The sequence below is a fragment of the Trematomus bernacchii genome, unplaced genomic scaffold (genome assembly GCF_902827165.1).
Source record: "Trematomus bernacchii unplaced genomic scaffold, fTreBer1.1, whole genome shotgun sequence".
Classification (NCBI taxonomy): Eukaryota; Metazoa; Chordata; class Actinopteri; order Perciformes; family Nototheniidae; genus Trematomus; species Trematomus bernacchii.
The window spans coordinates 2,374,577-2,392,239 of record NW_022987605.1 but is presented as its reverse complement, the minus strand read 5'-3'; the positions used below and the strand labels follow the sequence as shown (position 1 = coordinate 2,392,239).

At 40.5% G+C, this 17,663-nt stretch overlaps 1 protein-coding gene across 6 annotated transcripts in view; it reads right to left on the bottom strand.

Moving 5' to 3' along the window:
- Nucleotides 1-51: 51 nt before the first annotated feature.
- ehbp1l1a (EH domain binding protein 1-like 1a) overlaps nucleotides 52-17,663 on the bottom strand; it is a 50,537-nt gene continuing 32,925 nt past the window's right edge. For 4 of the 6 annotated variants that reach the window (XR_004555907.1, XR_004555910.1, XR_004555909.1 and 1 more), the window contains 5 exons: nucleotides 12,265-16,934; nucleotides 12,119-12,173; nucleotides 11,679-11,885; nucleotides 10,862-11,384; nucleotides 10,154-10,418 (listed from right to left, as the gene is read on the bottom strand). Coding sequence is in view for 2 of the 6 variants with exons in the window: in XM_034130831.1 (XP_033986722.1) it covers nucleotides 11,159-11,384; nucleotides 11,679-11,885; nucleotides 12,119-12,173; nucleotides 12,265-16,934 (5,158 nt within the window). In the remaining 4 variants the exon portion in view is untranslated. The other 2 variants (XM_034130833.1, XM_034130831.1) reach the window with 2 other exon arrangements.

Genomic DNA, 17,663 nt, shown 5'->3' with positions numbered 1-17,663 from the left:
AATTCCTACATTCTTCAAAGTATACATTCTATTAAATAAAAATCCATGAGATGAAATAAGGCATTCAATCATTTGTATTTTCCAGACTTTACATATAGTGCAAGTGTAACATTAAAACCACAAATAAAACAGCAATCCTTTAAACAGGTTGTAACCACTTCACACACGAGGTGCACGGAGCTGCTCGCACCAGAGATTATGGCAACATGAGAACTGCAAACTTTAAAAAGTAAAACAAAACCTCAGGCCTAAAACATCACAGAACATCCTCGTACTGAAGTCAAAGTGCAACAACACTTTAAGCTAATGTTGATATTGCGCTAACATGAGAGACATTCACATCTTCTGCTTTCAATTACAAAAACACATTTGCATAATGTAAAAGTATTTCGAATTTCTTGAATAGGAAAAATAAATGGCAGGACTCATTGGATGTGTTGAAACAAACACGTATGAGAAAATGTTCCTAATAGTCGGCAAAAGAAACATCCTAAATGTACAAGTCTATAGAAATATTACTGTCATGATATGAATCAGTTTACAGAGAGGACACATGCTCCTGTATGAACATTCTCTACACATGTCATTTAAATGCTACACTAAGCGATGGCTTTGGTTACAACAATTACCATTTTACAGTTGTATTGAATAAATAGTAAAACTTGAAATCATTCCAATAAGTTATTTAGAATTTCTGATCTGTCCCATGGCTGCTTTCCTTATCCTTGCATTCAATTTGCAACTTTATCCTATCATACAATAGGATGCAAACATTTAAACATAAAAAAACAGACTACACTAAATGTCTTTTTTCCATATTCTTACTGTAACAATGAAAATATTCAAACACGGACAGGACATGAGCGAAATTCATTTTCAATGGAATTTGCCATGCGTTAACATTCTGGCCAAAAACAGGGGTGGTTAAACTTCTTTTTTTTATAATGTAAAACATCCTTTAATAAGGCAACTTTGGTGACCTATACTTGTTTTTGCACATGCGTTGTTGTACTCACTCAACATGATCAAAATCTGTCTATAACCTTAAGTCCTTTTTTACCCTTAACTACAATCTGTTTTCTGAACCTTGCTGTTTTTAAATGTGAATTAAAGGGACAGTCGTCCTTTCAGGGGAGCTGTGACGTAAGATAGCTCACGCAACCTTGAGCTGCTCGCATGCTTTCTTCTGTGCTGTGAAAAACTGTTTTACGTTTGTTTTTGTACGTAAACTGTCCCTTTAAACAGACCTTATCCAGATCCAGGATCCAAAATGGTTTCAGGATGTAACAGCAGTGTGTTATAGCGTTACATTGTGAGAGATTTGTTATTCAATATGGTACTTTTGAAGGGCTTTCTAACCCTGCCGTGATTAACAGTCACCAGGAACTGCTGAATCTCTGTTTTTATGAATGTACTGGCACTAGGTAGTCTGCAGCTACAATTCCCAACATGTCAGAAATGCTGCCGAACCTTAATAACAACCTACTCTCTCCTGCCGTAGCCAGCTCTTATCTCTCCCAAACATCTCATACACACACTTTTTATCAAACACACTTTCACAATCTGTTACAATAGTCACTATAAACACAGCAAAGCACACGGTCCGGACGAACAAGCAGCTCTGTGAAGGCTCTGAAGGGCTTCTGCCCAACGGGTGCTGAATCCTGGGTTAGGTAAATGGACATGGACATTGAATTTGAGGAAATAAATCTACTGCCCACTTTGATTGCACATTTAAAAAAGGGAAACGAACCAAAATAAAATGTGGTAACAGAGCCTAAACATAGCCTCTCTGTGGTTTGGGGCCATCCGAGTCACCATTGGAAACACATCCAGCTCCTATTGATCAGATGTAACTTCCTGTGTATAAATATCCTCTGACTTAAAGCCACACCAATCAGCCTGACAGCAGGGGGACCAACACGACCGCACCGTTCCTGGTTGTCTCTTCCCCGTTTTCTTTAAGGTAGTGAGACAGTTTTGTTGCTGGAGGCTGACAGAATCACTGCATCACACACTTTTCTTTCTGCTGTTTGGCGTACTTCCTCCTCCGCTGCTCCAGGCCTCGCTCCAGGCGCTCGTCTTCCTCCACAGCCCTGAGGAAGAGGAGAGAGGGCTCTATGTATGCATGAACTGATGTACCACCCATATTTCCCCACCCAACAGACAGACTTTATTACCAGGTGCCAGCATGCCACATGTGGGACAAAGAGTACGTATGAGCGGGACAATGCGGGACATGTTACTGCAAGGATAAGAGGTAGCTTAGATTGAAATACAATGTCTGTCCAACAAAAATGTCTATTGAAACTAAAAGCTTATAAATATTAACAACAATGCTTGACTAGGGTTTAATTGTTTGCACAAAAAAGTGAAGAAATATATTTGGTTTGATTGGATTTTTCCTAACAAACTATTGTCCGTAAATATTTCTGTATGTTTTTGTATGACCTGACCTGTGTGACTGAAAGTGCTGCACAGTGTGGTAAACTGTGGGTTTTGCATGTAGCATCAAACCGTATTCACCAAAACTCTAGCAAATGTCTCAAAAAACTCTATTTCTTTGCACCTGTATTCGCTTAAAATAAAATCCTGGCAATATATTTATTTGATCTATCTTTCTGTGAGTTTCGCAGGTAGTGTTGCTTCAAATCGTATTCCCCTCCATGCGCAATTGAAACAAAACTCTGGCAAATGTCTCGAAAACTCCCAGTGAGTCACCCTCCACAGACTACACCCATGAGTTAAGTTAACCTCTGACACAGCTAATGGTGATGCGCTCTCTTGTCTTCTAAACAACCATTGGATTAAAGCCAAGTTTAAGACGGGCAACTGTCAATCAAATGCCGGACGTCGGCTACATGTGTGGGACAAATGATAAAGACAGATCACCCTACTGTTCGTGTGTCTCACCCTCTCTCTTTGGCGTCTATGTTCTGGACCAGCTCGTCCCTCTGGTTGACCAGGGACACCAGCTCCTGGAGCAGCAGCTGCTCTCTGTGCTTCTGGTCCTGACTCTTATGCCACTCTGCACAGACACCAGAGAGAGAGAAAAAGAGAGCATAAAGGGTGAGAACGATAAGCTTCAAAGACAACATCAGAACTTGGAGCTGTGCAGGTATTATTTGCAGAATCAGAATCAGGTTTTTTGCCAGGTATGTTCACACAAGGACTTTGCTTTGGTGTATGATAATAATGATAATAATAATAATAGATTTATTTTGTTTCGCTTTACAGATATAGTGAATGATGATGACATAAACAACACAAGGAAATCATTTGTAAGAGAAGGTCAAATATATAACTATTATAAAGAGAAAATATTAAAAAGAAAACTATTTACTGTAGCATTCAAAAAGAATAAAGACAAGTATTTACACCAAATTTAAATATACAAAATAAATGAAAAATCTAAAAAACTTGCAAAAGTGCAATATGACAATACATGACAATCTGCACTGTGTTGTATTCTAAAATGGAGGGCTGTGCTGAAATGTGTGCAAAATATATTCAGAGATGAACATGGCTCACAGTATTACAAAAATACAAAAAGAACAATATGAAATGATGATCACAAATACTTTTTGGGGAAAAATAACTGTTTTGCACGTAAACACACAGACGCCCTAAAACTTATATTAACATATGAATGTTGTTATCTATGTACAACATGGGGTAGAGGTGCACTCAGCCTCTTGTGGTCGAAATGAGTATTACAACAACATACACTTCAAAATATACATAGGCCTATCAAGTTTACACCTGTATTTGCTTTAAAAAGAATCCTGTCAAAAGTGTTACTGCATCTAGTTCATTATTTCCCCACCTGTTTAAAAAAAAAAGAAAGTTTAATCTGTTCTTCAAGAACATTTATTTTGGCCTCTCAAGGAATCAGGGAACTTAGGAGTCTTCAAAATAATGTTTAAGGTTCCCTGTGAAGTATTAGCTATTAGCAGCCAAATGGATCTATGGATGAGACTGCATTGTGCATATACTAATTAAAAGTAACCTTTTTTTTGCCAACTTTGGTCAGTTTGAAATCATTTAGTTAACAAGCTCTTATGATTTGTAGTGCTAAGTTGAACCCCATTTTATACATTTTTGGGGAAACGCTCCAATCCCCCATCCCCAGAAAGCTGCCCATCAACTCTATCCATTGTTAAAAGAAGAAGTTATATACAGTATGTTGGCATTGTCAAGGCAGGAGGTTTTAGAAATAACAAAAGAGAAGCAGTCACACATATTTCAAGCACTTCCTAAATGATTATAGAGACTACATTTGAATTCCATGGCATGAGACAGAAAGTCAAGAGGAGCACAAGGCTACAGTATGAGCATTGTAATAGAAACATATTATACTCACTTACTTACTTTAATAATATCATTGTGTGATTCTTATTTGCTAATATTCATCTATATTTGCTACTTCTCACACTTCTTAGCTAAACTTGGGAAAATTCCTTATTAAGAAGATTTGTTGCAATGTTGTTAGTTTCACTCAATGTGCACCAACAGTATGACCTTCAACAGGTGAACTGAGAACACTCCCTAACTTCCAGAATGTTCCTTTCATTATCCCCAAGCTTCCCCCCTCCCTTTCTCCTCTCTCTGTGTTATTATATGCAACCCAAACTCTACTCTTGTCTTTCACTCTGCAGACTGTATGCTCTCTGTATGACTGACTGGACTTTCTTGCAAGAAATACAATACGACAAAGACAGCTGAATGGCTTGATTCTCTATCCACATTTGATAAATAAATTCCCATGGTTGGTTGTTGAGTTGTGGACTTTTTTCCAGCATGTTGTTAAAGCAATGTACGTTAAGCATTAAAGTCTTACCTTCTATCGCCATCATGTCCCTCAGCTCTTTGTTTAACAGCTCAAACTTTATTTCCAAGTTCTGTTCCTCCAGCCTGTCAATCACAAGAGATGCATTACAACATGCATGACAAGAAAAAACAAATCTATCAGAAGCGCCACAACTGGTACTAATGGACCATGCAATGAGATGTGTATGTACTGTAAATTGAACAGTATACTACACGTATTTCCAGCGGTGTGTGGAATCTTACAGCAGCTGCAGATGGTCTTGCCTCCTGATTAAAGCGTTCTTCTTGTTGACAAGCATGAACCATTCCTGAATCAACCTCTCCTCCTCCAACTTGTCACTGCCTGCAGGAGAAATGACATTACAACTCTGTCAGTTATAGCCCTTCTATTTCCTTTCTAATTAGGTTAATGTAGTAGTACGATCAGAACGGCTAACATCAAAATGTATCATTTATTTTTTCTCTATAACCACAGTTGTTAATATATGTTTTTATGTAAATGTTGGCTTTTACTATTGTAATACGGGAAAATGTGAACATTTGGTGACATGCACAGTATCCTGTAGTAATTGTGCCTTCAAATTACACGTTATTATTTGAAACCAATTTCTTCCTATAAATAAGTACAATGCGTACTTCATTCCCATAAATATTACTTGATAATCCATAACTCGTAATGCATGTCATTTATTGTGCACACATGTGTAGCTATAAAATACTTTACGATTATCCTACCTGTTTCTAGCAGTTGTCTGAGTTTCCTCTCGACCACACCCGCTCTGTTATCAATATGATTTTGTTCCGCTTCCAGGGCTTCCATCTGACTCAGCACATACTGGCTGGGGTCCTGGATGTGTTAACACACACACATACAAACAAAAAAACACAATTACCTACATACACTTGGAGTCAGTTCTAGATATGTAACCCTACAATGAAACAAACTGTACTGACCTGGCCTTCTGGCCTCCCCTCTTCAACCACAGCCTCTGTCCTCTCTGTAAGATGAACACAAGATGTATTGGATAAGAGTAGATGAAAAGAACCTTACTGTACGAATGAATCAATGCTGAACAACTTTCAATTAAACAATGGAAATACGTCACAAATTGACACATCCAAATACAATTTTAAAAAAGGTTGATATTTGTATGTTGTGCCTCTACTGTGACATGTTTACATGCTTTGATGTCCAAAACCGGAAAGGGAACACCACCAGACGCATCTTTAACATAAATAACAGATGGATATATGACAGTTGTTCTTTAAATTGGACTAACCAGTGTCCGACTTCCTCCGACTGATTATACTGTCTTCTTGCCCCTCAACAACCTGCAGACACAAAAAGTTATATATTACAGATAAGTAAAAGAGAAAAATGTAATGATAAGAATAAAAAGGGATAAACGAGTAGGTACAATACCACTGATATGTCTCCTTCTTCTAATGACCCACTCCTTCGCTGTGACCTACGCTTCTTGACCAGATCAGCGTCTTTGACATGAGAGAAACCAGTCTTGGACAGGAAGTGAGTCCTTGGTGGGGCCACTGGTAACTTAGCCCCACCTGCTCCAGCAACCCGTTTGGTTCTGGGAGGTGGAAGGACCTCCCCGGTGTTACTGTCCGACTCTGCTGCAGCTGCAGTCCCATTGGTCTCCAGACTGATGCCCCCCTCCTGTAGCCTCTGGGCGCAGTAGCGAGCGGTGGCCTCTGGGTCCTCTTGAACATCCCTGTCCCCTGCTACTGCATAGCTGGACTCGCTGCTGTCCTTTTCTATGTGGAGCACACTGAGCTGCTGGCCCGTGAAATGGGTGCGGATCTGGTTGAGGTAGGTCATGACAATGAGGCGGTCAGGCACTGCTAGCATGACCATGTCCGAAGGCTCCATTAACCTCGATATGCCAAGTTCTGCAAAGCCATGAAAAGCCTGCCAAATGGAGAACAATAGATCAGATTAGGAATTACCACATGCAAAGACATTACTGTAAGGTTGTGATAGAAATGTATTTAACAGTTCACCTTTTTGTTGTTGATCTTGATGTCATAGGGGTCCAGCATTTCATAATTACTACACAAAGAAAGACAAAAAATAAACAAAATAAATGGTGAATTTAGAAGATTAAAATCCAATTTTTACCTGTAGACCGAGTATTTTCAAATGTTTCTTACATCTTTTCTGGTTGGAAGTGATGTAAGATGGCACAAAACGCGAGGCCGTTTCTCCAGGAGGTGCTGAAGTTGGTGATCTTCAATCCCTTGTGACCCTGTGTGACTTCCTGACACCAGTCCAGTAGAGACTGACTGGATGTTACTAAACTGGGACTGGGAGAAAAGCCCTAGAACACACAAAATGACAATTATTGTGAATTATTGAAATGTTAATTACATTTAAGACCAAATAATCCCCAAACTATTAAGTGAGCTAGAGCTTGTGACTGAATGAAGACTATTATATAATCGTGTGTTTGTCACTTTGGAGACAAACACACTTGCCAAATGCAAGTTATTTATTCTGTCTATAGCCCAACACAATGTAACAATGGTAACGCGTCTACCACAGTAAGCCAAGTCACTAACTGTGTCTGTCTGCTGTTTGGTGCTGGGAAGGTAGATAGTAGGTTCATCAATATTTTCTGCTGCTGGTAATTAGGTTGATTAAAATAGAGTTTGCAGGTAATTAAACCAAAACAAAAAACGCAAAGAGGCTAAGATGAAGGGAATTGCAAAGTTGGGGATAATTGTTAACTCCAGGTGATATCTTCTTATAAACAGTTTTTGATCAATCTTAAAGATATATATTTATTGATAAGTGCAACTTACTTCCATAGAGGCAGCCCCATCTGCAGGTATTTTCGGAGGTGTCGTTGGCTCACCCCCTTGATGGATGGCAGCAGCTGACTTCTCTCTTTTCCTGGAAAGACACACAAAAACAAAGCAAAGCAAGAGATAAGTTCAACTAATATTTGATAAGTAATTTGATGAAAAGCAAAACACTGCTTATTGATGATTTTCACAATTGAAACCTTATAAAAATACCATATTAGATCATTAGAAAAAATGAATGGAAATGAGAATTTCTATTGTGCAGCGTTAGTCAGATATGATTACACCCCCACCCCCACAAATAAATGTGTACTGACTAATCTTACCTTTCCTCCTGTAAACAACCAGTGTCTACATCTACAGACTCAAAGCCAAAGTCCAACTCTTCGTCCCTCATTTCCTTCCTTGAGTTTATTTCCGTTAGTTCACTGTCTTTATCATTGTCTTTATCATTGGCTACATGCAGCCAGTCATCCTGAGAAGATGCAACAGTGGAAGCAAGGGACATATCGACCTCTGCTCCCAGGACTTTTTCAATGTCCGCCTGCTCAGACCCCAACTTTGCAGCATTCTCTGAGTCACGTGTTGCAACAGGTTTTTCTGTAAAGGTCCATCCTTTAATGATTTCATCCAATGCCTTCTCAGTATCTTCAACACAGTCTACCAGAGTAAAGTCCTCTTCTCCCATTGCTTCTAGCATTCCCTGTTCCAACTCTGATGCAGCAGCACCATCTTCTCCTTCGACTGCGACTTCAGAGATCACACGTGAATCCAACAATGTTGAGCCTTCCTTTGTATCTGATGCAGCAGCACCATCTTCTCCTTCGACCGGGACTTCAGAGATCACACGTGAATCCAATGATGTTGAGCCTTCCTTTGTTTCTGATGCAGCAGCACCATCTTCTCCTTCGACCGGGACTTCAGGGATCACACGTGAATCCAATGATGTTGAGCCTTCCTTTGTTTCTGATGCAGCAGCACCATCTTCTCCTTCGACCGGGACTTCAGAGATCACACGTGAATCCAATGATGTTGAGCCTTCCTTTGTTTCCTTGCTAGTGGCAGATGTATCCTCAAGGTTTATCTGAGATAATTCCATTTCTATGGGGAATGCATTGTCTACAGGTGGTGGGCTATCTGAATAAGTTGCACTTAGACGTTTCTTGGCCCGTGGAAATGGCACAGGCAAGCTTGACTGTTCATTCTGTTGGACTGATCCAAGACAAGTGTTGTCGGTTACTTTGTCTTCCTGGCAGGAAGGTGATGAACCAGAGATTGTAATGTCATCTGGAAAGGAACCACTAAGACGTTTCTTAACTCGTGGTTTCGGTACGGGCAAGCTTGAAGCTCCAGATGGTTTCTCAGAAATATGACCACCCTCTACTTGAACACTGCTTTCAATGATCAACCTGCTTCTCCTCAACTTTACAGGAGCATCTTCTTCAGTAGATGTAGAAGGTTTATCACCCAGAGGAGAGGGGACACCTTTGCTGTGTTGCACCATTGACCATTCTTTAGTTGTTGAGGAAAGGGATGAAGGACACCCTTCCCTTTCTGCATCTTCAACATGAGAAACTGTAGACGTGCTAGCTGTAACGGTTTGAAGGGTTGTTTGTTTGCCCATTTCTGATTCTGCTATCTCTGATGCATCCTGTGATTTCTGACAATATGTGGTGTTGCTTTTATCAACAGATGCGTCACCAGCATTGTTTGCCTGCTTTATTTCTTCCATTGCGTTTTCGATCTGGACGGGTTTTACAGACTCCTTGTCAGTTTCAATTTTGCCAGATTTGCTTGAGGTCAATTTCTTGTTGCGTTTTGGAAGACGTATCTTTTTGATAATGGAGAGAGAAGCAGTTTGCTTAGCACAAAATGTATCTGGCTCTTGCTTTGGTGTGATGCTCTCAATTTCCTTTGGAGAAGAGGCCTGGACAGTTGTATTACTGTCTTTCTTGGGCGATCCTGGGGTAGAAGAGGTTTGCTTTGAGCAGACCAGTTCTGTGTCTGTCTGCAGAGAGGCACTCCCAACAGAATCTTCCCCAGCACATGGAGCGCCAGAGCTACTCTCACAAGGTTGAGAAGAAACTGGATCTGTAGTTTTCAAAGAAGAACTGACTTGGGCTTTCAAATGTTGTTGGTCATTAGTTTTTCGAACAGATGAGTCTCTAGTGACACTTCCTTTTCTCCTCGGAGGCTTTACAGGTGGCAAACTGCTATCTCTCCTTTTCACACGAGGAGGTGCAACAACAACAATAGATTGAACTGATTTTGTTTCTTCTTTCTGCCTATAGTCCCCTGTGTTCGGTGCATCTTGAGCATGACCATTCTGAGGTACATCAAGAGCAGTGCTTGCGTCTTGTTTGTTGAGGTTGCAACATGGATCAGTTGCAGGTTGTATCTCATCAGCAGCATTTCTTCCTTCAGACTGGACTGGAACAACCTCAGGTAGGGGCTTGACTGTCAAACTATCAGTTTTATGTTTGCGGTCTGGTGTCAAACTATCCTTCCGTCGGAGAGGTCGTACTGGTACTGTTTCTTCTTTTTGATCAAACTTTTTCTTCTGAGGGTCTGGAACTTTCCTCTTTGGCTTTCTGCCTCGCTGAGGGACAGCAAAGTCAGCTTGTGGTCCAATTGGACTTATGTCCTGAAAACCTGCAGGTTTGTCCATGAGCATCTCCTTGTGAACATTTGTACCTGTCAGTGACTCATTTGATGTAGGCTGCTGGGAAGTGGCAGAAACTCCTTCCATATTTGTTTGTTGAGGTCTTAAAGAAAAGAAAGGAGAAGCTTCAAAAAAGTGCTGTTTTTTATTTTGTCATAGTTGTACGGTGCACCTCATTTCCAACCAAATAATCCAAACCAAACCAGAAAGACAGCATCCTAATCATATTACGCATTGCAAAGCGAAAAACTGTCTGTCATTGTAAATATTCAGCTTTGTGTATATGCATACTCTCATTGAAAATACAAAGCAGCACATGAAGGACATAAAGACCACATCTACGTACAACGCAACAAAAAAGGCAAAATTACAATTCACATTGCCAATCTTTATTGCCATCACAAATAGCTGTCCATTACGATTTCCGAAGGAGTAAGTGCTCATAAGCAGAACAAGAAACAATGTTATCGCCAAAAATGCAGAACATGTACACTACCACACCGTGCAACCAAACACTTAAATGGGTCATTGTCCCCCAGCACTCACCCTTTATCCAGCTGTGGAGAAGTTGACACTGTCCTAACCTCATCCTGTTCTGTCTCAGTCTGGTGCCTCGCTAACAAACTTTCATCGTCTACAGGTGTTTGATCAGAGTCGTGCCCTGTGAGTGATCTCTCCTTTGTATGATCAAGAAATGCCTCTTGTACTTGCTCACCATCTTCCTTTGATATTTTAGAGATATCTGCCTCAGTCAGTGGTGGCCATTTCTTCATGTTTACACAAACCGAAATCCCGTCATCACTTTCGCTGGGAGGTGGTGATGGAGAGTCCAACATGTAAGGCTCAGCACTTGTGAGATATTCGGTGTTCTGTTGGGGGGGGAACGTCTTGAAACTGGCCCTCTATCTTTTGTATGGCAGTAGTGTTGTCCACAAAATGCGTTGAAGACTCATCTGAAGGGATCACTGTCTTGTCTTTCAGATTCATAGAAGAGACAGCCTTCGGTTGGTGCTCCACTTCAGCTAGAGCGGAGCCAGATGGCCCCAAAATGGATGCTACCGTTTCATAACTGCGAGACATGGATATTGGAGTAAGTAAGTGAAACCTGGAACCATGTGGAAGCAATGGTTTCCATTTACATGTAGGTAATTATATGAAACAATAAGTATCGGAGAAAGTAGAATCAATTCCCATGCAAATGTATCCAGATGAATATGAACCAAAACTTTGAAATCTGCACTTAAAAATAGAATGAGCTTAATGTGTGATAAGGGGGCCGTGAAATGTAGGGTTACAAAATGATTTATGCACACTATGTTGCATGCTGTTCAAACAGTTCATTTCACAGCATTCCTACACTTACCCTTTGTGGAAAACACCCGCAATAACATTTACTAATCCTGAAGACTCTTCCTCTTTTGCTGACAAAGAGGATTGTGTCTGTTTTTCTGTAACTATTCCCTCTGCCTCCACTACTTCCCAATCCAAGACTCCTGCTGGGTCTGATGGGTCCAATGTTCTTTTCCTTGTCTGGGCTTTCTCTGCAACACCCCTTTCTATGTGTGATTTGCTGAGGACCCAGATACATCGAATGTTAAAGAATGATCCAGATAGGTCACGAAAGCAAAACAATAAAAGATGTAATGAAATACAGACTTCACAGAAACACAGGAATGTACCATGCACTGTATTGTTAATTCACTAGAGTAATGGTTTATTGGTCTAAACAGTCCATGTTAGGCAAGCACTAAACTGACCTCTTTCACAGCAAACAATGCAAGAGCACTGGGCTCTTTTACTTACCCATGATCGACACATAGGTCTATGCTTTGCTTTGCACTGCCTTTGAATTTCTCCTCTGTCATGAAAGCAAACATAGTCAAATACACTAAACAAGATAGGATAAAGAAAAAAGAATGTGACCTGAAAGTGCACACTGAAAGTCTCACCATTTGCAAGTTCTGTGCTGGGGAGGCTAAAAGATGTAGAGGGAACACCAGGAGTTATTGGGTCCTTGAGGTGCGACTGAGTTGACTGTACATGAGGCAATTCATGTGGTGTAACCCTTTCTGTACAACAAGGGAATGGAATAGTCGATGTTTCCTTCTCTGTTGGACTCAGTTGGGAAATGCTGGGGAGCCCAGGGATTCGAGTTAAATTCGGACATGATGGGACAATTGCTACCATATACTTTGGTTCATCTTGTTCATGTTTTTCTTTGGTTTGAAGATTTGCAATGACTAGATGCTTCTCAATCTGCCGCTTTTCAAACAGTGGCTTGCTGTGTGTTGTCTTAGATGGTATATTTGTACATTCAGAACTAAGCGTCCTCGCTGATGGGAATCCTGGGATACATGAAACACATGGTGCAGATGTGTATAAGCTGACCATGTTTGGTGGTCTGTTTACAACTTGAGCAGAAGGGAAACCACATGCTCTGGCCTCTTTAGGGCAGGTTGTCACTAATGTTACCATGCCCTTCATGTTGTAGCAATTTAGCTCATCCTGTCCAGCAAGTGACATCATCATCGGTGCCCTCTTCTCCCGAAGCTTTATCAAAATTGGTTTTGTTTCATTTAGCCACCCTGTGCTTGGGTGTGTAGTCATGGACGCAAACCCTTTGAGACTTGAAGCAATAGAGCAGCTAGGTACAAAACTTATCATATTGGGTTCAATCTTGGATTTAGTTTGAGGTGCCGAGGGGAAGCCAGGGATTCTGGATGCTTCTGGGCAAGATGGTGCTAAGGCAAACATCGTCTTCGCAGTTACTACATCTTGATTTGGACTGTGTATCACACAAACAGTGCTCTTTAAAGGCTTATCACACAAGGCATGTGGATTAGGAGGCCATTGTAATATTGAGGCCCCTACAAAGGATGCAAATCCAGGGAGATTGGACACTCTGTTGCAAATAGGTACAAGACTCAGCATATTGTATTGAGAGACGGATGGGAAGCCTGGAATCTTTGATGATACTGGGCAAGAAGGAACCAAAGCATACATGTTTTTGGATTTGTCTACATTAATTGGTGAGCTGTTATTCAGAAACGGAATATTCTTTTGAGGTCTTTGCATCAATGAACCCAGTTCGGCGCCCCATCCTTCTTCCTTGTGATCTTCGACTGATGGATATCCAGGTATGATAGACACCAAGGGGCACAAGGGAAGGAGGTTGACTACATTTAGTCCATAATACACCTTTTTTGGATTTGGAATAGATGGGAAACCAGGGATACTTGACACTTTAGGACAGGATGGTACACAGGAAACCATATTCTTCATTATCTTTTTGCTGCCATTTGGTGTGTCAAATATGACCCTCTTCTTTGGTAACTTCTTCAGCAATGAGCCCTTTTCTGCTACCCATCCTACACTCATATCCACATTAACTGAAGAAAATCCAGGTATTTTGGAGGCTTGTGAGCACAATGTAAAAAGGCTGATAATATTTGGTTCACTACACACAGTTCCGTAATTTGGATTAGAAGGAAATCCTGGTGCACGTGCCTCTTTTGGACAGGATGGTACAAGAGAAACCATTGCTTTCATTGATTTCTTTTGAACTTCACATTTGTCAATCAACAACACCTGCTTTTCTTTCAAATGTGGTTCAAATAGTGGTTTCCTGCTCACTTTCCAATCTTTTGAAGTATGAGATGATGGAAATCCTGGGATACATGAAACACATGGTGCAGATGTATATAAGCTGACCATGTTTGGTGGTCTGTTTACAACTTGAGCAGAAGGGAAACCACATGCTCTGGCCTCTTTAGGGCAGGTTGTCACTAATGTTACCATGCCCTTCATGTTGTAGCAATTTAGCTCATCCTGTCCAGCAAGTGACATCATCATCGGTGCCCTCTTCTCCCGAAGCTTTATCAAAATTGGTTTTGTTTCATTTAGCCACCCTGTGCTTGGGTGTGTAGTCATGGACGCAAACCCTTTGAGACTTGAAGCAATAGAGCAGCTAGGTACAAAACTTATCATATTGGGTTCAATCTTGGATTTAGTTTGAGGTGCCGAGGGGAAGCCAGGGATTCTGGATGCTTCTGGGCAAGATGGTGCTAAGGCAAACATCGTCTTCGCAGTTACTACATCTTGATTTGGACTGTGTATCACACAAACAGTGCTCTTTATAGGCTTATCACACAAGGCATGTGGATTAGGAGGCCATTGTAATATTGAGGCCCCTACAAAGGATGCAAATCCAGGGAGATTGGACACTCTGTTGCAAATAGGTACAAGACTCAGCATATTGTATTGAGAGACGGATGGGAAGCCTGGAATCTTTGATGATACTGGGCAAGAAGGAACCAAAGCATACATGTTTTTGGATTTGTCTACATTAATTGGTGAGCTGTTATTCAGAAACGGAATATTCTTTTGAGGTCTTTGCATCAATGAACCCAGTTCGGCGCCCCATCCTTCTTCCTTGTGATCTTCGACTGATGGATATCCAGGTATGATAGACACCAAGGGGCACAAGGGAAGGAGGTTGACTACATTTAGTCCATAATACACCTTTTTTGGATTTGGAATAGATGGGAAACCAGGGATACTTGACACTTTAGGACAGGATGGTACACAGGAAACCATATTCTTCATTATCTTTTTGCTGCCATTTGGTGTGTCAAATATGACCCTCTTCTTTGGTAACTTCTTCAGCAATGAGCCCTTTTCTGCTACCCATCCTACACTCATATCCACATTAACTGAAGAAAATCCAGGTATTTTGGAGGCTTGTGAGCACAATGTAAAAAGGCTGATAATATTTGGTTCACTACACACAGTTCCGTAATTTGGATTAGAAGGAAATCCTGGTGCACGTGCCTCTTTTGGACAGGATGGTACAAGAGAAAACATTGCTTTCATTGATTTCTTTTGAACTTCACATTTGTCAATCAACAACACCTGCTTTTCTTTCAAATGTGGTTCAAATAGTGGTTTCCTGCTCACTTTCCAATCTTTTGAAGTATGAGATGATGGAAATCCGGGTATTTGTGATGCTTGTGAGCATGAGCTTGAAAGGCTGACCATATTTGTCATGTCAACAACATCAATCTTCCTCGGTTTAGGGACAGAGGGAAAGCCCGGGATGAGTGATTCTCTTGGGCAACTTTGTGCAAGAGAAACAACTCCTTTCATGTCTTTGTCCATGTTATCGTCCCCCAGTAGTAATACAGATTCCCGTTTCATTTGCTTCTCCCATAATGGCTGATAAACAGTGTTCCAATCTTTGCTGTCAGTGTTCTGCATCGAAGGAAAACCCACCATACTTGAGGTAGCTGGGCAGGATTGAAGGAGATTGACCCTACTAAATCTGTTATAGCTTACTGTGGGTTCCTGAGCAGAAGGAAATCCAGGGATACAAGCTTCTTTTGGACAAGTTGGAGCTAAAGCTGACATGGCCCTCATGTCTTCATGGTAAGGTCTCTCTTCAATCATGACTGCATGTATTTTTGAATATATTTCCACTAAAGGTTTGTGATCTGTAGACCAGCTTTTGCTCAAATGTTCTTTTAATGATGGAACACCTTCAATACAAGAAGTTTTGGGGCAAGAGCTGAAAAGGCTCATCATATCTGATCCGCAATGTGCTATAGTATGTTGTGGAATTGAAGGGATGACTGGTATGCAAGAATATTTTGGGAAGGTTGGTAACAAAGCTCCCATTAGTTCAATGTTCTCTTCTTTTATTGACGCTGGTACGACAACAAGGTCAGTTTTCTTTTGCAGAAGTGGTTCCTGTTGAGATACCAATGATCTGTTACTGATAGATGGTAAACCAGCTTTACTGGACACACTTGAACTACCAGGGTAACTATCCGCCATATTTGAACTGTTTCGTGGTGCAGATGGGAACCCTGGATGTTTGGCCTCTCTGGGACAAGAGGGTAGCATTAAGACCATTTCCTTTGTGTCCTTTTTATCATCCTTTGATGCATATGGCATGAATATTACATTTATTTTTGATTGTTTCTCCCAGATTGGCTTTGGATCGAGGAGCCAGTGTTTCTCTTTTACAGGCAATTTAGACGGCATGCCAGCAATTCTTGTGCGACTGGGACAGACTTCGGAGAAAGTGGACTGTTTGTATTCAGTTTCAGTCTTCACGCAAGATGGCACACATTGTGTGGGTGGGCAGGCAAACTTTTTTTCTCCCATTGCCTTATCCTTTGATGGCGTCTCGAAAGTAGACTCTCTGTCCAGCTGGATTTGATCTGTTTGTTTAGTTGCTGTGGATTCAAATATGCCGCTTGCTGTTGGGCAAATTGGTAATTGATCTGCAATCCCAGGTTCCGTACGTGTCTTCAATTCATTACCAGTGTATAACATCATTGAAGAGACACTGACCATTTCTTTTATCATTTTCATTTCAGTCTCTGATGCTTTTCTAGAAACATCTGTAGTCACCTTTGGTAGCTCCTCCCATAATATGATCTTGTCTGTAGAGCATTTTATTGTAGTCGACTTTGGTAGCTCTTCCCACAGTATAGTCGTGTTTGTTGGATGTCTTTGTAACTGCTGTTCAGCATTATTTATTTTGGTTTGGGATGGGGGTTCTTCTTCCCCAGCAACAATTGGGCATGATGGCTGTAGTGAACCCAAGTGTTCATGTCTGAAGAGAAGGTAAAATAAAGGTCAAAGTGTATTGTTGAAAGATACCAAATAATAATGATAATGTACAAGAGCCTTTCTATAAGCTATATTGTAATTCTAGATACATTTATCACAACTTAATGCAAGCCTGGTACAGTGTACCTCAATGAATTATTTAGAAAGATACATCTATTTCACACATGATAGCAATGACTGATAAAAAACTGTATATTACTTCTCATCATCATTCTTAAGACAAATAATCAACTCTCAAGCATGCAATTTTAACAAATGATATTCACTCCAAACAGCCTGTATTAAAACAACCGTTCACTTGAGCTAAAAAAGCTGCACTGCAAACAAAACATCATGCCACAGTATTTGTTTGTGTTGAATAAACATGTAACAGCCACTGCAGTAAAGCCAGCATTAGTACCGAGTTAACATTCCTTCAACATTAGACTTGATCAACAAATAAAGTATATCAAAAAGCAATTCCTAAAAGTCATTATTGTCTTCCCGTTGAAATATTTTTTTTTATTACGATGTTGGATGTTGTTATACATCTCTGGGATAACTTAGTTTTTACCTCCCGAGTTATGTAGAAAATCTTAATTTTTAACATTTAAAACTCTTCAAATAACAAAAAACTATCAAAAATGTTTTTAATAATTCATGATTTGCTGAAAACTGACTTCTATTCCGATTTATTTAAGGATGGATTTATAAACTGACTTGCACTTTTGTT